The 25,083-nt window shown below is 39.3% G+C and overlaps 1 protein-coding gene across 1 annotated transcript in view; it reads left to right on the plus strand.

The window, feature by feature from the left end:
- ARHGEF38 (Rho guanine nucleotide exchange factor 38) overlaps positions 1 to 25,083 on the plus strand; it is a 148,999-nt gene that overhangs the window by 17,483 nt on the left and 106,433 nt on the right. Inside the window, exon 2 of the mRNA XM_059376838.1 lies at positions 18,904 to 19,088. Within this exon, the coding sequence (XP_059232821.1) occupies positions 18,904 to 19,088 (185 nt within the window). The remainder of the gene's footprint in view (positions 1 to 18,903; positions 19,089 to 25,083) is intronic.

A 25,083-nucleotide genomic window follows, 5' to 3' on the forward strand; every position in this document is an offset into this window, starting at 1 on the left:
CAGACTTTGAAGAAAGACATTTCCAGGAAGTCCCCATTTATTTAGTTCTAATTGTTTTGGCTGTGCGATGCTGCTCACTGAGAGTCTTGTAAATTCAAACCACTGCCGCTGAAGTATTTTTCAAGCCGGGTAAGCTTTGTTGCATTCCTCTTGGAAACCCACTCCTTTCCTTTCTGTGGCAATTAGCAGTCAGTGGAAATAAATCACATGCCCTTCAAATGAGAATAAAATATTTCCCTGCCCCGGTGTTTGAGCTTTCAAATTCTGAGCAGTGGAGGGTCTGCTCTTTCACGTTTTCACTTAATACTTCACTGGCTCCTCTCCAAAACCTGCCTGACATGCAATTATTTTCAACCTATTTCACAGAAGGCCTGCTCCATTCATCTTCCTGCGGGTCAGATTTCCATTGAAATTGATAAAAGATTTTACTGTGTGAAACTTAAGTCAGGAGGGTTCAATGGAATGCTAAGCCCAGGTTTTTTGGGTTTATGGGGGCAGACATGAAACACGGTACAGAGGGGGATGAAAGAACATCCATAATCATATCTGGGGGGTTGGTAATGATCTGGCTGGACTAAAACTCTAGGTAGAATTATGGATGGTGTTTACACCGTATGGGGAGAAAGGGGACTTGCCAGGAAGGGGTGATGGTCAGAAGATCTGAATTCAATTTTTGACTCTGGTACTTAAGGTAAAAGACTTTCCTCTTTCGAAATTAGTTCCCTTTTCTACATAATGAGATAGAACTGAATGGGCTCTATCACCTTGTCGCCCCTACCTGCTTTTCCCCCCATTGTTCCCTGTTTCTTTAAATGCCATCGTTACCCTGTTAACAGTCAGAAATCTGAACGTCAGCTTTAACTTTTCTTCTCCTTTGCCCCATACACTGCTTGCACACCAGGTTTACCTCCTACATTCTTCTTGATCTCTTCAATCCTCGCTCTCCTTCTGGCAACCAGACGAAGTGTAACTGCCTCCGTCTCTCCCCGCATGACTAGACTGTAGAGGTTCAAGGCCACTTTGCTTCCTCCCTACCTTCAGCCTTGGTCCCTGCCCTCTTCCCTAAAATCTGGTTCTGAGGCCAAAGGGATTTTGCAAAGAGAATCTGATCTTAGATTGAGGAGTCCTTAGAAATTTCAGATTCCTTAATTAGACCTTTGAGATATATCCCTAGATAATTTTTCTAGATTCCATCCCCTTACCACATTCTCTGATGTTTGCCCTTCAGTTACACTAAGCTTTTTTCAAATCTGCCAACCCTTTGGACATACTACTCCCTTTGCTCAGGACCCTTTTCTTTCTTTATGAGTAGTCTAAAACCTTCTGATTTCATTTGTGTCACTTCTTCCACAGGCTTGAACTCTATCTACGTTGTGTTATGCTTAGTACAGGTCACAGTTTATTGTAATCATATGTGTATGCAAGTTTGGTTTGCATAAACTTTCTAGAGTAGTTTTCTCTGAAATCTTTTACAGTTGTCGCTTTCGACTCCTAAGAGAGCAGCAATATTTGGCAACGTGATTTTATCAGATCATTTCAAAGCATTAAAACAGTTTTCATGGAAACATGCATACTCTTACTCTCATATTTCATCGATTGATTGAAGTTTCATTAAGTTAACCTAATTACAATAAGAAGTACAACTAAATCAGGTTTGCTGCTGCACGCAACTAATTCTTGAAAAACATACAACCTAATCATTAAGTGGAGAAGCACATGGACGTCATTTGGTGTATTTTAGGGATGAGACGGGAAGTATTGATTTAGCCTGCGACTTTAATAACCTATCTTTACTTCTAGAGTTACATTTCATAACATAAAAAACTGATACTTTATTTACTATTATATACTCAACATAAAGCACAGTACCTGTTCATATGTGATATATAATTTTAAAAATTGCTACTAAATTAAATACAAGGTTTAGCTCTAGAAAGTACAAAGCTTATAAAATTGCTAATACCTTCCAATTCTGATCATTTAAATTCATGTTTAATTGTAAACACATTTATGGTTGTAATGAATTATGAATTAATTCAGGATCAGGTCCTTGTATTGGTCTCCACAGTCAAATGACTTAGCAGGTTGCTCAGTGAGTAAGTGTTGAATGGTATACGTGTGCCTGCCTAGTCTGGTCTTGTGGTTATGGGGGACAGGTGAGGGCTGGTGTTAAGGCTTTGAATATAACCTTAACCTGGGTGCATGAAAATATTAGCTCACCTCCTCCTTATTAAGAGATAAGTGAGATTTTAATATATTTAAAGATATCAAAATCCATGATTATTTATTGCTAGTCATCAATAATATCAGCTAGGAACCTTCATCCAAATAAATAAGGATCTAGCATTTTAAAACTAATAACGTGTATATTTTAGCAGGACGTATATCCTATTTTAGTCATCCCCTTGCTCTTTCAACTTTCCTGAGAAGTACACCATTTTCAGTGAATTTCTCAGAAACTCATTTGCATTGATGATTTAGCTTCAGGGTAAATGGGAAAGAATTAGATTTTTAAAATTCGAGGGTTTATATTATACCAAGCAGCATTCAAGTGTCATATCCCTACCTCATTTGAATTCAGCCTAAGTAATAAGAGTGCATGTTTGGCCTGGTCCTGAACTGACTGTGTTGAAGTCTTTGCCATATTGTGCTTTTTCCCAGAGCAGGTCCAGGGTGAAGGAAGGTAATTTCCTGATGGATGCTCAATCTCCCCTCCCACCCCTGGAACATTTCCAAGAGAGAAAAAAAAAAAAGAGGAAAAGCAGGTGCAGCCATTCAGAACCAGATATAGGAAAATGGCAAGTAAATCATGGTCATAAAAATAATGACTGGCATTTTTTGAGAGGTTTCTGTGTGTCAGACACTGAGTTAAGCAATTTGTGTGCTTTATCTCAATTCTTAACAACTTCCCAGCAGCGAGTAGTGGTTAAAGTGCAGGTTTAGGAGCCAGACTGCCTCAGGTTTGAAGCTACTTACTGTGATGTGACCTTGGCCATAACCTCTGTGTGTTTCAGCTTCCTTGTGTGTAAATAAAAGGAAGGGAATTTAAAAATCTACCTTGTAGTCCTTCTGTGAGGATTAAAGAACTAGTACAAGACAAGCTCAGCATTTACTATCAAGTGAGTACTCAAAAGAATGTTAGCCCGGGGCGCCTGGGTGGCTCAGTGGATTAAGCCGCTGCCTTCGGCTCAGGTCATGATCTCAGGGTCCTGGGATCGAGTCCCGCATCGGGCTCTCTGCTCAGCAGGGAGCTTGCTTCCCTCTCTCTCTCTCTCTGGCTGCCTCTCTGTCTACTTGTGATTTCTCTCTGTCAAATAAATAAATCTTTAAAAAAAAAAAAAAAAAAAAGAATGTTAGCCCGCATTACCATTACCATCACTATAGTTGTTACTGTCTTTGTGCAGATGAAGCAATTTCATGAGGCCAAATGACTTGGCCAAGGTCACTCAGGCTCTTGATAGCAGGGTGGGTATCGAACTGTATGTCTGCCAGTCCGGCACCATTCCACCACACATCATGCCATGCACCTTGATTGCAACGTAAGCAGTAAGCAGTTAGGTGGTAGAGGACAGGGAGCCCAGGCTTCAGAGCTAAGCACATCTGGTTCAAATCCCAACACCTCTGCATCCTCTGGGAGTCACTGGGTGAATTTCACTTTATATTTGCCATGTTCAATTTAGTCATCTTTAAAATGAGGGGAGGGTCCCATTTTTAGTGTGTGAAGAAAATTATATTTTAATGAATGGGTACATAACAGGTACCCATGGTTGCTCCTATTTTAGGCTATCACAATATATTATAACCAGTATAATTGCAATAATAGTGTATAATGTTTCAACAGCAAAAATATTTTTGAAGAATATATACTTCTATAAACAAAATGTGGTATATACATACTACGGAACATTATTCAGCCTTAAAAAGGAAGGAGATTCTGACATGTGTTACAACACAGATGAACCTTGAAAACATTATGCTGGGGCACCTCAGTGGCTCAGTGGGTTAAGCCTCTGCCTTCAGGTCAGGTCATAATCCCAGGGTCCTGGGATTGAGCCCCACATCAGGCTCTCTGCTCAGCAGGGCGCCTGCTTCCCCCTCTCTCTCTCTGCCTGCTTCTCTGCCTACTTGTGCTCTCTCTCTCTGTCAAATAAATAAATAAATAAATATTTTTAAAAAAAGGAAAGAAAGAAAACATTGCACTAAGGGCAATCACCCACTTACATGACGTATGAAGAGTAGCCAAATTCACAGAAACAAAAAGGAAAATGGTGGCTGCCAGACGCTGGAGGGAGGAGGAAGTAGGGAGTTGGTGTTTAATGGGTGTGCAGCTTCAGTTTGGGAAAATGTGAAAATTCTGGAGATGGATGATGGTGATGGTCACACAACGTGAATGGACTTAATGCCGCTAAATTGGGACTCTTAAAATCGGCTAGCCTGGTAAATTTCATGTTACTTTACCACAATGAAAAGTAGGGAAAAAATAATACATCCTTCTGCAAGAGGAATACATTATTATTAAAATCACTAAGAGAAAAAGCACAGTCTTAAGAGCAGCTCCTCTTCTCCAGTCATATTTTTGACGTTTTATGTTAATTCCACTGTAAAGTCACTTAGTCTTTATGTTTTGTAAGAGTAAGAAGGTATGCTCGACTATTTTTATCCACAACATATGTTCCTATTTGAATTGGCAGGTAAGTATTAATCAATGTAGATATTCTAACAATACTGTCAGAGGAGAAATAATATTGTTGTGACACTAAGAGAACATTTTTATTATACATATTACCTTGAAATAACATTTTTGCCAGGAAATTTGATGCGGCGTACATGTGATGCATGAGAAAAGAAGCCCAGCGAAAGTACATTAGTCATGTGAGCCGCACATGATATACAGCTCCACAGCCTGTGAGATACAAGGATATAATTAACTGTGAAGGTCATTCCATCACCAGGATCATATTTGGAACAAAGATGTATTCAGTTATGCTATTTACTCTATTTATACTTCAACTCCTCATTTTTATAAGCTTTCTTTTCTATGTGATTTTTAAAACTCCCATAAGGCCTTTTTTTCTTTTTCTTTTTTCAAAAGAAAGAATGTCTTCTTCTTTTTTTCTTTTTAAGTTGCCTTGCATTCCAAACCCAGATCAAAACCATTGTGAATTTTGAAACATGACTTGCTTCTGACATTGAAACATTTTTCCTCTTTTTTTTTTTTCTCGATTACTATAATAAATGTTAGATTTGGGGGGAAATTTTGGATCTACTCAGAAGGTCTCGTGTATGTGTGTCTGTTCTGTACGCATGTGCTTTCCTGTTTCATGACATCCGTACTTATTGAAGGTCCCTTTTATTCTTACATTTGTTCTGCCTCAATAAAATACCAGCTCTAATTATCACCTTCGTCTCCCACCCTTGAGTTACATCAGACCCTCATGGACAGCAGGAGAAACAGGGGATCTCTGGTCTTTGCTCTAAGCTCCTCCAAGCCCTTGCTTTTTCTCCAGGCCCAATAGTGAATATTTGTCCCATTTCTACTCCTTCTAGAGGCCTCTGAGCTCAAAGTACTGAGATTTCTAAACTCTCATGCAGGATCTTTTTATATGCTGAATGTTTTCATGGGGGTTTGGAGCCAGGAAGTCTCTATAAGGGCTTCTTTTGTATCTTCTTTTTGTATCTTGTCTTCTACTTTCCTGAGATGTTTGGATCCTATTTTTATTTAACTGGAATTCTTAGTGAGATAACATTTTCAGAGAGATTACAACAGTGGCTACATTCCAAATTCCCCTATACTTGAAATCAATGGCCTTTTGTCCTAAAGTAGAAATAACAAGGGGGCCAAGAGCAAAGGTTTTTTCTCTCGGAATTCTTTACACGTTATTGCAACGTCTTCCAGCATCTAATGTTTCACATAAGAAATTTAATTCAAGTCCTAGATTCTTCCTAATGTTTTCATCCAAGAAGTTTGTAAGAGTTTCTCTTTATCCTTGGAATTTAGAAATTTCCCCAGAGTATGTTTAGGTATGCTCCTCTTTATGTGTTTCCCTTTTGATGTGAAAAGCATCAAAGTTTAACATTTTAGGACTAGAAAATTTTGCCAGGTTCATGGGTTACACTTTATATTTGTTTATTTCTCTCTGCCAGTTCAGGTGTCCCTCCTAGAATAATCTTCCATAGCTTGCATGTTTCCCTCTTCATTTCCATCCTGTTCTTTTCTGCATTTCAAGCTTCCATTCGGGACCATTTGCTCTCTGAGCAAGGTATAGCTTTTGGAATTATTTTTAATGAGGATATTTTAGTGGCAAACTAAGATCTTGTTTTTCTGAACTATGTTTATTTTACCATCATTTCTGAGAAACATTTCCTAGGCTTACAGTTCTAGGGTGTCAGTTTGTTTCTCTTAGCCCTTTGAAGGTATTATTCTACTATCCTCTGGATCTGCCATTGGTGTTGTGAAGGCAGCCGCGAGTCTATTCATTATCCCTTTTTATGAAATGTGTCCTTTTTTACTGCCTGTTCTTAAGATCTTCTATTCATTCTCATTGTATTGAAGTTTCAAACACTATGTCTAGGTGTAATTTTCTAATTTGTTCTATCTTGTTTGGAATTCATTGTAATTTCTGATTCTGAGGATTAATGTCTTTTGAAAATTCGGGAAAGTCCTTAGCAATTAGTACTTCAATTATTGCCTCTTCCTTACATTCTCTGTTACACTCTATGAAACTCCAATTAAGCGTTTGTTAGATGCTCTCATTCAATTCTCAGTGTTCCCTATATTGTACATCACATCGCCTCTCTCTGTTACGTTCTCTTTAATATCTTTTGCTTGAATGAATTCTGCTTTGTATCATTTACTATTTTACCCTGTCATTGACATTTTGTTCCACTAGTTTTAAAACTTTCATTATGAATTTTAGTTTTCAAAGTTACATTTTACTCTTTTAAAATCTACTGGGTTGGGGCGCCTGAGTGTTTCAGATGGTTAAGCATCAGCTTTAGGCTCAGGTCATGATCTCCAGATCCTGGGATCGAGCCCCAGGGGCCCCCAGGCCAGGGAGATTCGACTTCTTCCCTCTCCCTCTGCCTCTTCCTCTTCTTGTTCTCCTTAGGTCTCTCTCTTTTTCTCAAATGAGTAAATAAAATATTAAAAAAGTAATCCTAAAAAACTTGCTTGGTCATTTTTATAGTTTCCTATTTCTTGCTTAAAATTTCAAACCACTTTTTGTTTCTTTAGACCTATTTAAAAAAATGCATCTCTAATAACTTCAGTATCTCAAGCTTTGTGTGGATAACTGTGCTATCCCCCCACCCCATGTCTGACTCATGGTGTCTTGTTTCCTTGTGTGCTTTATTTATTTTTTTTTTAATTATTATTATTTTTTTTATTTGACAGAGAGAGATCACAAGTAGGCAGAGGCAGGCAGAGAGAGAGAGAGGAGGAAGCAGGCTCCCTGCTGAGCAGAGAGCCCGATGTGGGACTAAATCCCAGGAGCCCCAGATCATGACCTGAGTCAAAGGCAGCGGCTTAACCCACTGAGCCACCCAGGTGCCCTTCCTTGTGTGCTTTAGAATGTATTCTCATGTGAGCTCATATGCCTTGCAAAATATCTGTGGAAATTAAGTGAGACCTAATTGAAGTTCTATTCGAATTCATTGTTTTGTTCTTAATTTTCTTTCTTGTATTTCCCTTTGATTTATGTATTCTCACCTTTTAATTTCTAGATTCTTAAATCATTAATTTATAGTCTTGCTTCTTTTCTTATACATGAATTTAAGACTACATATTTTCTGTAAGTAATGCTTTAGCTACATTACACATGAATGTAATATTTTTCTTATCTTTTGAAATAAATATCTTCTATTTATTTTTATGATTTCTTCTATGGCCCATCAGTTACTCAGGAGTTTTTTAAATTTAATTCCAAATCAGATAGGACTTAAATTTTTTCTTGGGTATTTACTTCTAATTCAATTGCATTATTGTAGTCATAATTCTTAAATATTGAGCTTTGAAATTTATGGCCTAGAATATGGTATATCTTCATAAAAGCTGTGTATGTCTTTAAAAATTGTGTACTTCTGAAACGAATAATACATTATATGTTAATTAATTGAACTTAAATTTTGAAAAATTGATCTTAAAATAAAAAGAAAGGGAAATCTCTGATTATTGAGCACACATTTTTTTCTATCCTAAGTGGCCTGTTACTGAAATGTGTTTATAAAACATCATTATTACAGGGTGCCTAGGTGGCTCAGTGGGTTAAAGCCTCTGCCTTCGGCTCGGGTCATGATCCCAGGGTCCTGAGATTGAGTCCTGCATTGGCTCTCTGCTCAGCAGGGAGCCTTCTTCCCCCTCTCTCTCTGCCTGCCTCTCTGCCTGCTTGGGATCTCTGTCTGTCAAATAAATAAATAAAATCTTTAAAAAAAAAAAAAAAACCAAACCATCATTATTACAGATGATCTGTCAAATTCTTCTTGCAACTTTTTAACTTTATGCATCACTTTTGAAACCATGTTATATAGTACACACAAAATTAAAATGTTCATGTCAGGAAGAATAATCCATCATTATATAGTGCTTACTTTTACTTTTGCCTTCAAGTTCATTTTGTCAGATATAAAAAGAGCTTCACTGTCTCTCTTTTAATTATTATTGGCTTGTAACCTTTTTTTACTTTTAACTTTCAAACTTTTTGTGTGTTTATTTTCTCTCCCTTGTAAACAACACAAAATTGCTTGTTCTTTTTATTTTTATTTATTTATTTTTTTTTAAAAATGATTTATTTGACAGATCACAAGTAGGCAGAGAGGCAGGCAGAGAGTGAGAGGAGGAAGCAGGCTCCCTGCTGAGCAGAGAGCCCAATGTGGGACTCGATCCCAGGACCCTGGGATCATGACCCGAGCCGAAGGCAGAGGCCTTAACCCACTGAGCCACCCAGGCACCCCTGCTTGTTCTTTTTAAACCCAGTTGGGTATACTTGCCATTTGACATACTACATTTGTCATATTTTGGCTTTACTATCTTGTATTTGTTCCTCTCTTTCTGTTTTCTCTTTTCTTCTTTTGAATTTTTTTTTTTCCTTCAAATGACATTTTTGCATCTATGGGTTTTGAAGTTTTACCTGCTGTTTCCATGATTTTAATGGATGACCTTAAATTTTTAACATGCATGCCTAATTGAAAAGCATCTAAATTTTGTCAATACTTTTATCTTTTCTGCAACACTAGGAAGTTTAAATGTTTAAGATGCTTACTAAGCACCACAGTCTCCGCCAAGCTGCCCACGCCTCCAGTTTGCTTCCTGCCTCTCCCACTACCACCCAACCCACCTGCCCATCCCACTTCAGCCCCACTGGCCTCCTTCCTGATCCTTGAATAGGCTGTACACATCCTCCCCACTCGCTGGCTCCTCTGCTGAAAACTACATACCCAAGATAACTGCTTGACTGTCTCTCATCTTTTAAACCTGCTGAATTTGAGAGCTTCCCCACTATCTTGTTTAAAATTGCACACATTTTGGGTGCCTGGGTGGCTCAGTTCCTTAATTGTCTGCCTTGGGCCTAAGTCATGATCTCAGAGCCCTGGGATCAAGTCCACATCTGGCTCCCTGCTCAGTGGGGAGTCTGCTTCTCCCTTGCCCTCGGTCTCTGCCTCAAACCCTGCTCTTTTACTCTGTCTCTCTCAAGTAAATAAATAAAATCTTTAAAAAAATAAAATGAAATTGTACACCTTTTGGCACTTCCTAGGAGACCTCATTGCTTTCCTTTTTCCCATACTGCTTACCACCTCTTGGTACACTAAATAAATTCGTATACTAAATAACCAGAATTTAAGCTCCATGAGGAAAGGGATCTGTTTTTTGATGTTTTATAAACTGCTGTATCCCAGCCCCTAGGACACGCTGAGGCTCATAATAGGCTCTTAATTATTGTTAAGCATTCAGTGAATCCAAACCCCAGATTCAGATGAGGGCAGACCGATGTCCCCAAGTTATTGGGGGAATTCCACCCATCCTGCCTTTTCTATCACTACCCAGAGCCATCGCTGAGACAGATGATTCCTATTGAGGTCTCTCCCTCTGAGGTAGTAGTTCACCTTCTTCTTTCTTTCTTTTCCTTTCCTTTTTCCTTTCTCTTCTGACTTTATGGTGTTTCTCCAGTCAGGCTCCACTGCTGTTCAGAGACCTTGTCCAGTTGCCAGTTCCACACGTCCTGCCTCCTCATCACCCACATACAAGTTCTCATCTTCCTAGTCTACCAGCATCTGTAGATGCCTCCAGGTGGTTTGGTGGTTTTAGCCTCACTGAACTCCCAGGACTACTTAAAGTTTGCTCCTGCCCTCAGATTACTTACACATTTTTGAAGGCTTATCCACTCATTGAGAGTATTTTCAAATGAATTTTAAGTTTAATTTTTAAACAAATTTTTAAATTTAATTTTATTTTAATTTTTTTTTTTAAGATTTTATTTATTTATTTATTTGACAGAGAGAAATCACAAGTAGATGGAGAGGCAGGCAGAGAGAGAGAGAGGGAAGCAAGCTCCCCACTGAGCAGAGAGCCCGATGCGGGACTCGATCCCAGGACCCTGAGATCATGACCTGAGCTGAAGGCAGCGGCTTAACCCACTGAGCCACCCAGGCGCCCTTAAGTTTAATTTTAAATGAATCCTTAAGTGTGTTATCTGGCATTTTCCAAAGTCTCTGAATCTCCCTCAGGCAAGCTGGGATTGCCTTTCTGTGGTCTGTGAAAGGCGTGGCCCGCCTTTCTTCCATACATCTATTTCCTCTCTCCACTGGCTTATCTTTAATGTTTATGTCATTGAAAATGTTGTCCAACCCTACATCCACCTTCCCAGTGTGATTTTTCTAGCCCATTCTCAAAACCAACTGAACAAAGGCTAAAAAGTAGATTGAAAGAAGAAGTCCAACAGACAGTCCTAGGTTTGTTTCATTTGCGAAGCTTAAGTCATCAGCAAGATTGACGGTCACTTTTCCTGCTGTGGAAAATTTGAATCTACCGCCTTAACCCTGTTGGTTCAGTTACACTTGCAGAACATCCTGAAAAAGCTAAACCAGGAGATGGCAAGATGAAAACAGGAACTTGTAGAGCTTCTTGGTAACCACAAGAAGAGAACTGTTCAACCTAACTAAGCTAAGCTTGCTGTACCTGGAGACACTGCTTTGGAAGCTATCCCCAGCAATCTCATTGCTTGCTGCAAGTAGTAAACTCTCCCTTCTTGAAAGCAACTTTGGTCAGGTCTTAGGAGTTAGGCTCCCGGATTGAGGAACTCCTTATATGTTGGGCTATAAAGCTGCTGCGGCACAGGCAGTCTTGAACTGGTAGTGGCGGCAAGAATTGCTGAGGAACACTAGAAGGCAGAAGGGGTCTTAAAAGCTTGTAGTTCAATGTTCTTAAAAATGTTCCCCAGTCTGAACCCTGGGGAACATGTTCTTTTAGGGATTAGCATATGTGGGGATATTAGTTTCTTGTTGTCGCTGTAACAAAGCATCACAAATTTAATAGCTTAAAATAACACAAATGTATTATCTCACATTTTCTCTCAGTCAAAAGTCCACAGTGGCTGAGTTGAAAGTGCCTTAGAGTCTCACAGGCTAAGACCAAAAAGGTTAGAGCTGCACTCTTTCTAGAGGTTTGAGGGCGAAAATCCATTCCTCACTCTTTCAGATTGTTGGTACCTACTCCCTTGCTGGCTATTAGCTTGGCTCTTAGGCCCCTCCTCCATCTTCAAAACCAGCAATGGCAAGTCAAGTCCCTTTCACTTTAACCTCTCTTACATTCTCTTCTGCTTTGCTCTTCTGCTTTTAAGAAATAAGGTGATTGGATTGGGTCTACACAGATAATGCAAGATATCTCTCCATCTCAGGTTCTTTAAACTTAATCACATTTACAAAATCCCCTTTGCCATGAAAGGTAACCTGTCATTTAAAAGTTCTGAGGATTAGAATGTGGACCTTCCTTGGGGGATCATTATTCTGCCTACTACAATGGGCAAGAATCCAGACTATAGAAACCAGGAGAAAGCATATCAATAGCAGAAAGCTATATCAGGACCACTAATATCCAGAGATGTTTTCCAAAGCCCAGATATCTCTCCAAGCAGAAGTGCAACAGTAGATTAACAGAGATCCAGAGAGACCAGCAGGGAGATTAACAGAGTCGGATGAATAGGGGGGGCTCAAGTAGGCAGGATTGAGTAGAAGGCCCTTAGTCTAATGGCCATTAGTAGTCTTTCAGGTACCACCCTCAAATTTATGTGCTAGTATGTTTACATTCTCTGGAATGGCAAAGAACTCTGTGGAAGAAGTTCTTGGGCACCAGTCTCATCACCTGCTAAAGCAATCTCTAGGGCTTCACTTTGAAGATGGAAGCAGTTGGCATTTTCAATGCAATTGGCACTCTCAGTCTATTTAGATAAAAGACCACCAGCGGAATATCTTCTTTAGGTTTTTCTTTTTTTCTTCTATCTCTCCTTATAGATTGACTAGTTGTGGTTTGAGTTCATATCTCATTTGTACAATTGTGTGGAAAGTAGCACGAAATAATCAATACAAGCCAGCATTTTTTATTTTTTACCATTTCCCCTAATTACATGCCTTGGCATGCAGAGATACAGATTTAACAAATATTTTGCTGTTAAATAGTGATGATTACCCACTCTCCAGATTGCAAAATGTCTTCCTAATATCCTTCCTCCCCTATTAGGTGGGTTTCATATTTTAGGTTATGTTACTTACAGCACTTGTACTTCCAGATACAAAGATCCCTATCAGATAGGAAGGAACTTTTCTAAAAGCAATAGAAAAAATGGAGCTTAACACCTAGAAATTTACGTATCTCAGAAAAAATGTCTAGGAGGAGAAAGACTCTTCCTATATTTCCACACCATCATCCACTGTGCAAAGGTGTTAATTCCCATGGTGATCACGCCATAGTCCCAGCTTAGCTACTGCACCCTCAGGATTCACATCCACATGCCAGACAGGAAAAAGAAGGCAACAGCCATGAGGTGTACAAGGTGAAAGAAAAGGTATCCCAACCGAGTTTTCCTTGTCCCAAGTCCTGAGAGCCCCTCTCAGAGATTTCTGCTTACATCTCATTGACCATAAGTGAACCATAGATTGAAAAAGAATCTAAGAAATAAGCATTTTTTATTTATTCAGTGTTCAGTTTATGAAAGACAACAGGAGATTACCTGTTGGGCAGGCAAATGGCAGTGCCTGACAAGTATTCTGCTCTTATAAAGAATAAAGATATATGTTCATACATATACTTAAGAAAAGATAGCCACTAAATGCTGACACGGCTGAAAAAGCAATTTGTGAAAGAATATGAATATGAGTCCATTAATACAAAACAAAAACTGAGAAAAAGCAAAACTATCTGCTGTATGTATGCTTGTAATCACAAGGAAATATTTGGGAAAGTTTATGGCCTAAACAGGAATGCAACCAATAATACAGTGAAAATTATATTACAGATAATAAATAGGGATTACATTTGATAATTATAGCAAATATATACAGAGTATCTACTATATTAAATATTGCCAGGCACTGCTGAATTGAGCAAACATTAATTCGTTTTATCTTTATAATCATTTTATAAGGTTTTATTAATATTACCCTTAATTTACAGATCAGGAAGTTGACACAAAAAGAGTTAAATAACTTGTCCAAAGCCACAGATCTAATAAGTATTAGAGGTGTAGTTTACCCAGAAAATCTAGTCCACAGTCTAGGCACTTAATCCCTGCAATATGTATTATTTTATCATATGAAAAAAACAAACAAAGAATTACCTCTCTAAAAATCCATCCCAAAGTGGTGTCTGGGTGGCTCAGTCCATTAAGCATCTGCCTTCAGCTTGGGTCATGATCCCAGGGTCCTGGGATTGAGCCCTGCATTGGGCTCCCTGCTCAGAGGGAAGTTGGCTTCTCCCTCTCCCTCTTTCTCTGCCCCTCCCCCTGCTCATAATTTCTCTCTCTCTCTCTCCCTCAAATAAATAAATACAAAAATAAAAAATAAAAAAATAAAATCCACCCCAAAACATCAGTAACAGTAGCAACAACAACAAAGTAGAAAGTGTGTACATGAAGCAAAACTTGGACCATCATTGCAGATTGTCTTCAGACCTCCCCAACGATGTTCTTCCCTTTGGGTTCCTTTTCATCTCCTTAAAAACCAAGTTTCTCGGGGCACCTGGGTGGCTCAGTGGGTTAAGCCGCTGCCTTCGGCTCAGGTTATGATCTCAGGGTCCTGGGATCGAGTCCCGCATCGGGCTCTCTGCTCGGCAGGGAGCCTGCTTCCCTCTCTCTCTCTCTCTCTCTGCCTGCCTATCCATCTACTTGTGATTTCTCTCTGTCAAATAAATAAATAAAATCTTTAAAAAAAAAAAAAAACAAGTTTCTCCCCATATATACAGCCAACGCAGGGAAGCTGCTCAGGATTCCAAACCCCAGCTTGAGTCTCACTTTCCTCCAAGAGCAGCACCCCTATTTTTTTCTCCATTTCCTCTCCCATCTGAACATGGCTCTCCCCGTACTTCAGAAACATACCTTTTTCTTGACAAGTTGGTAACTATAATAAAATGGGATAGCTGTTTGCCCAGGGTGGTGGAAAAGTTTGAGAATGTAGAGAAATGAAACCTTGCATTCTAATGTCTATAGAAATAATAAATACTTAGGTTGTTTTGAAGATCTCAAGGAGCTTCCACATACAGATGCTCCTTTAATTCAGTCTTCCTGTTGACGTGATGATGGTTTTCATTCCTATTCTATAGATGAGGAATCTGAGTCTCAGTGAGGCTATCTAATTTATCCACCATGTTCTTGCTGCTAGGAGTGGCAGAGCTGATGCTAAGTCTGATTATTCTTTCCCCAAACTGCAGCCACCTCCTTTTACATAAACTTCCTCTGTTGAGAATTTCCACAGGTTACCTATGAAATCTGTGGCTCGAATAGTGAAAATTAATGATCACTGCTGGAAAAATGAAGCTTGAGTGTGAAAGAAATGGAAGATTAGGAAAAGCATGCCATTTACCTGAAACTGCATGCACTGTGGCATATTTTTTTTTTTTTTTTAGATTTTATTTATTTGAGAGAGCATGTGAGCAGGCGTTGGGTGGGGGCAGGCTCCCTACTGAGCAAGAGCCTGATGTGGGGCTCTATCCCAGGACCTCAGAATCATGATCTGAGTGAAAGGCAGATGCTTAGCCAACTGAGCCACTCAGCTACCCCCGCCTGCCGCCAGTGGCATATTTTGATTAAAACCGTCTAGCCTTTGGGCCTGTCTCACTTTAATTTTGACATAGTCTTGTAATTTAAGCTAACTGCTAGAAAATACTCATGTCTAATGAATGAACTCTATTTTTCCTTCTTTCCTAAATACTAAGCTCCTCTGTTCCTTTATCTAGAAAAAAAAGGTTATTATAGCTGACTGATTTGGGCGATCTACATTGGTAATAATCATGTGTTACAAATGTTTTATAAAACATAGCATAACTAAAAGATGCAAGTTTAAAAGTCGGGAAGGATCTCATAAAAATAAAACTTGTCCCCACAGTGCATTGTGAAGAGTTTGTTGGTTTAAAAAAGGCAAATATGGAAAGTGTTTAGAGATCGGATCATGAAATGATGCAAGCCATTTGTTTCTGCAGTAAACTTGTGTCTAAAGAGGAAACAAAGGTATCTCATAAGATATGAACTCCAGATTCTCTGAAAAGATGTTCATACCTGAAGGGAGAAGTTTCTGAAAATCAATATCTTGAATGACACTTGATTTCCATCACCGTGACTCCCCTAACTTGGCTCTGAACATGTTGTGGACCTGCATTAGAAAATCTAAGCAGTTTTTAATTGATATATCTGATGTTGGACATTTGAAGTGCAGTAACTGGAGGGGCACCTGGGAGGCTCAGTGGGTTAAAGCCTCTGCCTTCGGCTCAGGTCATGATCTCAGGGTCCTGGGATCAAGCCCCACATCAGGCTCTCTGCTCAGCAGGGAACCTGCTTCCCCCTCTCTCTCTGCCTGCCTCTCTGCCTACTTGTGATCTCTGGCTGTCAAATAAATAAATAAAATCTTAAAAAAAAATAAAGTGCAATAACTGGAAAATCTGTGAAATAGGTTGAATTGGTACAGTAATTGAGTCCTGGAAGTCAGGAGTAAAGGGAACCTGAGAATGGATTTTAGGGATATTTCTTTGCCAATGCTTAGGGAAGAATTCTTTCTCCTTGCTAGCTCTCCAAATCATTGACAGATTATTGTATAAGGCACAAAATGTTTAGAATGTGGAGAAGTAGGTATCAGTCAAAACAGTTTTTCAACAGGGTCCCTTTTATTTTCAAGGCATTAGGTAATAACTGGATACAATCTGAACCGGTTTGTAGGCTCTCTACTAGCAAGGTTTCTTTCTAGGAGCTAATTCATATGTCCCAGGAGAAAGGAACCCCCGTCGTTCCCCCCCTGCCCTGTTAAAGAGGCTCACAAAGGTCTACTTGTGTATATAACCTGCTCACTGTGTCTCTCCTGCTCAGTGACCTGCCTTCCTCTTTTAGATCCAAAATAATTCATAGGAAAGATGCCTCACTGTAACGTTTCCTTTTGAATTTGGGATGCTAAGAGGCAGATTTCTTCTACTTTCCAACAAAAAATATTAGCAAGCATCCAAAAATTCTCATAACTCAAGATATGAAAGCTGCAGACCTCCTCATGCATTCCTTCTCTTTCCTTGCATAGATTTTTTTCTTCTTACAGAACTTAATTAGATTATTTCTTTGGCACCAAATGTCCCCAGCCTTGTAAAACTCTGGGCTCTCAGAGGCCATTTGTCAAATCCATCATCTTTTCTGCTAAAGGAAGAGTAGTTACTGGGCAGAGGATGTGGAAGCGTATTCACTTGCAAGTCAGGATCGCTTAAAGACCCATCTAGGGTACCTGTCAAACTAATGTTGGAAATACCTTCAACCAACATCCACAGATGTTTGATTATGGAGCCTCTGGCTGAATTCCTGGCATGAATGGGCCAAGGAGAGAGGAGTGTTCCTTACTTCTTCTAGGAGCAGTCTCTTTACGTTGAGAATTATGTTGAACCCTCTACTGGAATGATTCTCCAGTTGTTTTAGCCTTGTTCCTGGAGTGAGCCGAGAGAAAATTCTCTCTTTATTTCCGTTTCCATACACTGTGTACTTTTTTTCTTTCCATACAGACCCTTTATAAGCCCTTTTGTAAAGCTCTACATTCTCAGGAGGTGGTGTCAGCATCGAAGATATCACGTACCGGTTACTAGAATCACTTTAGTTTTGGGGCATCTGGGTGGCTCAGTGGGTTAAAGCCTCTGCCTTCAGCTCAGGTAGTGATCCCGGAATCCTGGGATCGAGCCCCAAATCAGGGTCTCTCCTCAGCAGGGAGTGTGCTTCCTCCTCTCTCTCTCTCTCTCTGCCTGCCTCTCTGCCTACTTGTGATCTCTCTCTGTCAAATAAATAAATAAAATCTTTAAAAAAAAAAAAGAATCATTTTAGTTTTAAAGGAAATACTTTTGCAATGGGAGACATTAAGATGAACATGAAATTTGTGATGACTTCAAGCTCAAAGAAAATTCATTTACACACACACGCGCACGGCCGTACTATCCATCACTGCTCTGACTTCATCTGTGACCTTGTTTGGGACTTCCAAAATTTTCCATTGCTGTGGGAAGCTCATTCTTGAAGACATTTTAGCTTTCTCATATTATAACTCTGGCTCTACGTGAGCCTTCCCATTTATCTCAATATCTCCTCTGCACAGTGAATTTTTAAAAAGATTTTATTTATTTATTTGACACTCAGAGATAACAAGTAGGCAGAGAGGCAGGCAGAGAGAGAGGAAGAAGCAGGCTCCCTGCCGAGCAGAGAGCCCCATGCGGGGCTCGATCAGGGCCCTGAGATCATGACCTGAGCCAAAGGCAGAGGCTTTAACCCACTGAACCACCCAGGAGCCCCTGCACAGTGAATTTTTTCATTGAAATTTTCCATTTAGCAGTTCAAGAATTTTGAAATAACAAGATATGCCTGATATTGAAGATGGGCTGTGAAAAATCCTAGTTGACCTGTATTCAGTCTACCACTTCCTCACTCCTCATTCCATGTCATTGAGGTTTGCATATTACTAAGAATGAAAGGCAATTTTCTTAACTTAAATTAATTAACCAACATACAGTACATCATTAGTTTCCGATGTAGTGTTCAGTGATTCATCAGCTGTGTGCTCAGCACATCACGTGCCCTCCTCCATGCCCGTCACCCGGCTACCCCAACCCTCCACCCATCTCCCTTCCAGCAACCCTCCGTTTGTTTCCTAGAGTTAACAGTCTTTCATGGTTTTTCTCCCTCTACTTCCCTTTCAGTTTTCCCTCCCTTCTCCTATGACTCTCTGTGCTGTTTCTTATATTCCACATATGAATGAAGAGGGACAATTATTTTTAATAATAGGGGCAAAATGGGAAGGCGTTCCACTTACTAATTAAAAGTCATCCCTTGGTTCAAAAGCAAATGTATCCAGAAGAAATTCTGAACTGATTTTAATACATTTTTTTATCTCCAGCCTGAAGACAAGGTTTATAGCTTAATATAGTAACAAAGGGATATTTTAAAGACAAGCCATGACAGTCAAGTGTCATTCAGCTGACTAGTCAGAAGTATCTCTTCTCTCATCCCTTGTTGCTCATAGTTTCATAGGATTCCAACCTTAGGGCAAACTACTACACACTTCTTCCTAAGAACATACTCTGAAGACACTTTGTGCCTTTTTCCTTGCTAAAAGCAATCCAACAGTGTTTGTAATGATGAAGGAAGAAACCTCAGCAGAATGTCTCACTTGTACATACATGTTTTTATTTAACAGAAAAGATGACTCCCCAGGCCGGGGCTTCTGCCACTGAGACCCTAACTCAGGAGGAGCACCAGGTGCAGAGAATGATGGCAAAGCGTTCGAAAATCATTAAGGAGCTGATACAGACGGAAAAAGACTACCTCAATGATCTCGAGTTGTGCATTAGGGAAGTGGTTCAGCCCTTGAGAAATAAACAGGTAAATGCAACTTGGAGGGGCCCCCCCAACCATATCCTAAATATCACCAGCACCATGAAATCAGATCATCCAAGTATAGTATCTGCCACAGCGAGGGTGGAGGGATGGGCCCTTTTCCTTGAGGCCTGGGCTTGGGGTGGTGGAAAGTAGCATCAGATTCATATTTCCTGTGTCAGCAGAGGGACACCCAGAGTCCCTCCATCTGGCCAAGAAAACTGGATTCCAAAATATGGGGAGAAGGAAGTTCACAGTTTCTGCCTCTTTGAAATTTCTGTGTGTTCTTTTCTGGATTCTTACCTGTTGTGAGCAACAGGTTTTCAGCAGTTTAAGAACAAGGCACTTAATTTTATTCAAAGATGATCAAGGATTTGGAAGAAAAAAAATATGTGTTTCCCCCCTACATTGAGAGCTCAATTAAACTTCAGCTGAGTAAAATTCAACATAGAAATTAACCTGAATGTAAGGTAATACTTGAAGTGTTCATAAGTTAATCATTCTCCTCCTTTTTAATCAAGGCCTTTTTGGAGAATTTCTTGTAAGGAATTAGAGTACAGGTACAAGAATATTCGATTCACATATATGTGCATGTATTAAGTACCTGATATTGTAACTGGCACTGTTCCTAGCTCTGGGGTTACAGCTCAGTATAAGACAAAGTCCTGCCCTTATGGGGTTAACTTTCTAGTGGGAGAGGGTAAGAGTCAGGTGATAACAAGTTAATAAACAAATATAAATTAAAACATATTAGATGGTGGCAAGTATAATGGAGAAAACCAAAGTGGAGACAAGGGATGGAGCATGGGCTCAGAGGGGTAAGGTTTCTATTTCAAATATGGTAGTAAATGCGAACCCTTCGAATTGCAGACATGACAGCCAAGAACTGAAAGGGCTAGAAGGTGTTCCAGGCTGAGGGGAGAGTAAGAGCGACAACCCTGAGGAGGGATAACCTAATCACCAGGGTGGTAAACAGTCCTCATATGCAATTGAAACAATATTCAAAAGCACAGACTTGGAAGTAAAGATGATCAGAATCCCCTTGCTTAAAGATAATCACCGTTCACATGGTTGGGAAGCATCCTTGCAAGCATCAGTTGGGACATTTACATACACATACACACACCCATGCGCACACACCCACATATATTTTGAACATATATTTTTACATAAATGTAACCAAAACTACACAGGTTATTTTATAACATATTCGTTTCATTCAGTAATCCGTTGGATGTGTCTTTTCGTGACTACGGACACTTACAAATGTTTTGCTACTGTTATTGATGCTGAGACACTCTTTTATGATTTGGATTTTGTCACCTCATCTCCTTAGAATAAATTCCTAGAAGTGGAATTGCTGATTAATATGTATACATATTAGGGATTTTGATAGAAATTTACCAGCTGGCAACCAAAAAGTCAATACCGTTCTAATTTTCATTCTCATTAACAGTGTTTGAGAAGTCAAAATACCTTTTTATATATTCATTAGCCATTTATTTTCTCTTCAATCCCTATTCATATTCACATCTCTTGCCCTTTTTAAAAAAAATATAGGTTTGTCTTTTTCTTATTATTTTACAAAACCTCTTTATATATTAGGGACATTCTTTTTCATCCCACATGTTACATTCTTTCAGTTTTTCTTTTGCCTTCTAATAAGATAAAAACACAGCGGGAGGCAAACCATAAGAGATTCTTAACTATAGGGAACAAACTAAGGAGTGCTGGAGGGGAGGGGCGTAGGAGGATGAGGCAACTGGGTGATGGGCATCAGTGAGGGCACGTGATGTAATGAGCACTGGGTGTTATACGCAAGTGACAAATCACTTAACTTACCACTGAAATTAATAATACACTATGTGTTAACTAAACTGAATTTAAATTTAAATTTTTTTAAATAACCTTGTTTAAAGTTAAAAAGTTAATCCTGTTTAAGGTTTATTCATTTGATTTTGCTATGTTTAAGTGAACAAATATATTTAACTTTATGGATTCTGAGTTTGGCATCTTAATACATACCGCATGATTAGAAAAATATTGTTAGCTAGTTGTCACAACTTCAATTATTACATCCTTCCCCCAGGACTTAACAACATCCAGAAGCAGAGTTTATGTACTTATCACAAGTCTCTTCTAAGAAATACTAGAAAAAGTACCTGGCCCTACAAGTTAGGGAAAACCAGTATAGATCAAGATGACCTTAATTATAAAAGTTGGGTTTGGTTTTGGTTTAAGATAATATATAAAGAAAAGTGGCAAAGCAGACTTGGGAATTTTTCCTTCATATGAGGTCACATTTAGTTTTACTTTCTCATGACTTTCAACAGGTACTTAACTATTGATCAAGTCTTATTCCAAAGGCTTCCTTGGAATTCTTACTTAATCCTCTCACAGTTCTCAAGTTGGAAGGTAACTGACCACTTTCCGAGTCTGGAGATTTCTTATTCATCCTTTAAGGTTAGGAATAACATTAATGATCATGATAGAAAGTTGCTCTCTGGTTTTATTGCTAAATATATAAAAATATTTTTGGTGTTTTTCATTTAATATAAACTAGTAGTGTCTGATGTAGCCTTTGTTCTGGGCAGATATTTATGGTTATTAATAAAATGTTTACATACTTATGAAAATATTAATCTTAAGTGCACATAACATCAAACTCCAGACTCAACAACAACCTACCCGCTTTTATGGTGAGGTTTTACTAGTCACTCCTATTCTCTGAAAAATTTAGACCTTCGTCCAGCTTTCCATACCTTCTCCCTCTCTCCAGCTCCTAAATCAATATCCGGTGATTTCTCTAATCAGGCAAATGGCCCACACAATCGCCAGGCCTCTCCACCTGTTCCTTGACTTGCTCTTATCCTGAGATCTTTCCTTCAACCACCCCTTCTGAGCCCCTCATTCCAGGCACCATTCCCTAGAGCTGTTGTTCTGTTTCTTCACCCCCCTCAAAATCAAAATTTCAGGCTTACCATTCTCTAACCTTCATGTCCTGTCTTCTAGCCCACTCCCACTGCTTCCCTCTCCCTGACAAGTTTTGGATGCCACAAAGGCTAAAGTCCTTTCTCATCATTTCATTGGGAAAATAGAGACAATACGAAGATCGTGCACTCTCTCAACACCACACCTATCAACTTACCTGCATTTCTACCCATGTCAGCTGGCAAGTTGTTTGCTTCTAATTAAGGACAACTTCTCTACTAATGCCATGGACTCTATCCCCTCAGGCTTCCTCAAGGATTTCACTTCTGCCAGTGTCCTTTCTTCTTCCTGTATGTTGATTTTACCCTCCCTAGTGGATTAATCCATCACCATTACCTGCTATCTTAAAAAAGCAAAAACTCTCTCTTGACTCTAAAAGAATTATCTAGGGGAGCCTAGGTGGCCCAGGTCATGATCTCAGGGTCCCGGGATGGAGAGCCCTGCCCCATGTTGGGCTTCCTGCTCGGCGGGAAGCCTGCTTCTCCCTTTCCCACTCCCAGTCCCCCTCGTGTTCTCTCTCTTGCTGTCTCTCATTCTGTCAAATAAATAAACAAAATCTTTAAAAAAAAACCCTCTGCATTTAAAAGAATTGTCTGTATTCTCTTTCCCTTTTTAAGTTGTATGTGAAATACATAATATGTATAAAACCATATGTGACTAAGACATTTCAAAACAAGCACAATTTACCGAAAGTCTGTATTTGTGGTGAGTTAATGATCAATATTTAAAAAGACAATATGGGGCACCTGGGTGTCTTAATCAGTTAAGCACCTGACTTTTGATTCCTGCCTAGGTCATGGTCTCAGGTCACGAGATGAAGCTTCGTGTTCGTTACGTGCATGGAGCCAGCTTAAGATTCTCTCTTGCCCTCTGCCCCTCCCCGACATCGTGCCTGCTTTCTTTCTTTCTTTTTTATTTTTTTTTTAAGATTTTATTTATTTTATTTGACAGACAGAGATCACAAGTAGGCAGAGAGGCAGAGAGAGAGGAGGAAGCAGGCTCCCCCCCGAGCAGAGAGCCCGATGCGGGGCTCGATCCCAGCACTCTGGGATCATGACCCGAGCCTTTAACCCACTGAGCCACCCAGGCGCCCCATCGTGCCTGCTTTCTAAAGAGCACTTTTTAAAAATCAAATGGAATAAGACGTTTATTCAGTATGCAAATGTTCTCAATTTTAAACTGTTTACCCCACCGGTGAGTTAAACTGGCCCCACCATTATACATGTCGTTGTTGAGCTATAATCTCATACATGCACTCTGATCATTGTTTGTGTTTTTGCTTTGTTTTTCTTATTTTTGCTTACTGTGTAACTCTTTTTTTTTTAAAATTTATTTATTTGACAGGCAGAGACCACAAGCAGGCAGAGAGGCAGGCAGAGGGAGAGGGAGAAGCAGGCTTCCCTCTGAGCAGAGACCCCCCGACGTGGGTGGGGCTCGATCCCAGGACCCTGGGATCATGACCCGAGCCAAAAGCAGAGGCTTTAACCCACTGAGCCACCCAGGCGCCCCTGCTGTGTAACTCTAAAGAACAATTTTCAGAATTAGTCTTTCAGACTATGTAAAATAAAATATTTCCTTCATGATGATATCTAGTTTAGCTGGCATGTTTAACTTCTACTCTCAATACTTTGAATTACTGTTTTCTCACTTCTAACTCCTATTTCCCTTGTTATTCTATTTAGATGGTTTATAGCTTGTTGATTTTCCACAACTGGCACTTCTCTTTGCTTAGATCTTTCGGTGCTCTCTGTCTGCCTCCTTGTGGAATTTGATTTCATTCTAGTGGTCTACTTGGTCCCCTCCACTCACATTAAAATAGTAGTTATTCAGAAGTTTCTCAGTTCTCCTGCCCCATCAACCTTTCCCCTACTTTTTAATGCTTAAAACCTTGACTAACTAAATAGATGCTCAGGAACTCAGATGAAACATTTATGAGTGCTGAGGTAGTTAATTTACGCCACGAGTTTATTAACCTTACCACTTTTTCAATGTTCATTATTTCCTTCATGTCCTTATTTCTCTTCTAAATGTTTAAATACCACAGTCTTTGCACACAAGCCACCTGTCATGCGTTAGTGTCAAAATTTATAAATTAACACATACAGTGTTTGTATAACCATGAGAACAATCTGCAAACCATACTTAACCTAAACCTGAGGTAACAAAAGTGAATATTGTATATGTGCAAGCTACTCTGGAAGAGACTTCGGGAAGTCATCTAGTCCATGTTTTTTCTCTTGTTGAGAAACCATCTTTGCCTCCATTACTGAAAGGATTATCTTTGCTCTGTTGCACTGCCTCATGCCTTCTCTTGACACATCTGATCCATGCCTTTTTAGTCTCAGAAGAAACAAGGTAGTATATGGAAGTTAAAATTGAAAGGAGGAAGTTGAAAACTGAGAAAAGCACTAGGTTATCCCAGTGAGTTTGCACAAATGAGTCAGGGTACTCCTGAGTATGTAGACGTGGCCCTTGAGTTGGCAACCGTTCTGTGACAATCATGGTTATATACCTTAATTGTAACTTCAAGGCTTTTCTATAAACAAAACTTCACCTCCCTGAAATCAGGGTCAAACTCAGCAGTTACATCTTCTTTAGTAGCAGCATTGTGAGAGGTTTTACAAAGAAGGAAAAATTATCAACAACATTCAGTGTTGAAACATTTAGTGGGGAAACAGGTTCTAGTTATTTATTATCCAAACACGGCAATAGGAGAGATCGCACATTTTTGGCAGTAAGTCAAAATAAATCAAAGCCAGAGCAAACTAATCTAACAATGGAAAAGAGCTTTATGTGTAAGGAAGGGACCAAAAAGTGACTGAAAAGAGTAGTTGAAGGAATCTAAACATGTGTTTTTATTTTTCTTTGTGTTTAATTATGTCTTTAATTTTAAAAAGATTTACATAACACAAAAGTACCAAAAATCTCAGAGACACAGTAATGTCTATAGTTACTCAATTTCCTTCTCTAAAGACCATTACTAGCTTCTTTCTACCCTTCCAAGGGTATT

The sequence above is a fragment of the Mustela nigripes genome, chromosome 1, assembly GCF_022355385.1.
Source record: "Mustela nigripes isolate SB6536 chromosome 1, MUSNIG.SB6536, whole genome shotgun sequence".
In the NCBI taxonomy this organism is placed as follows: domain Eukaryota; kingdom Metazoa; phylum Chordata; class Mammalia; order Carnivora; family Mustelidae; genus Mustela; species Mustela nigripes.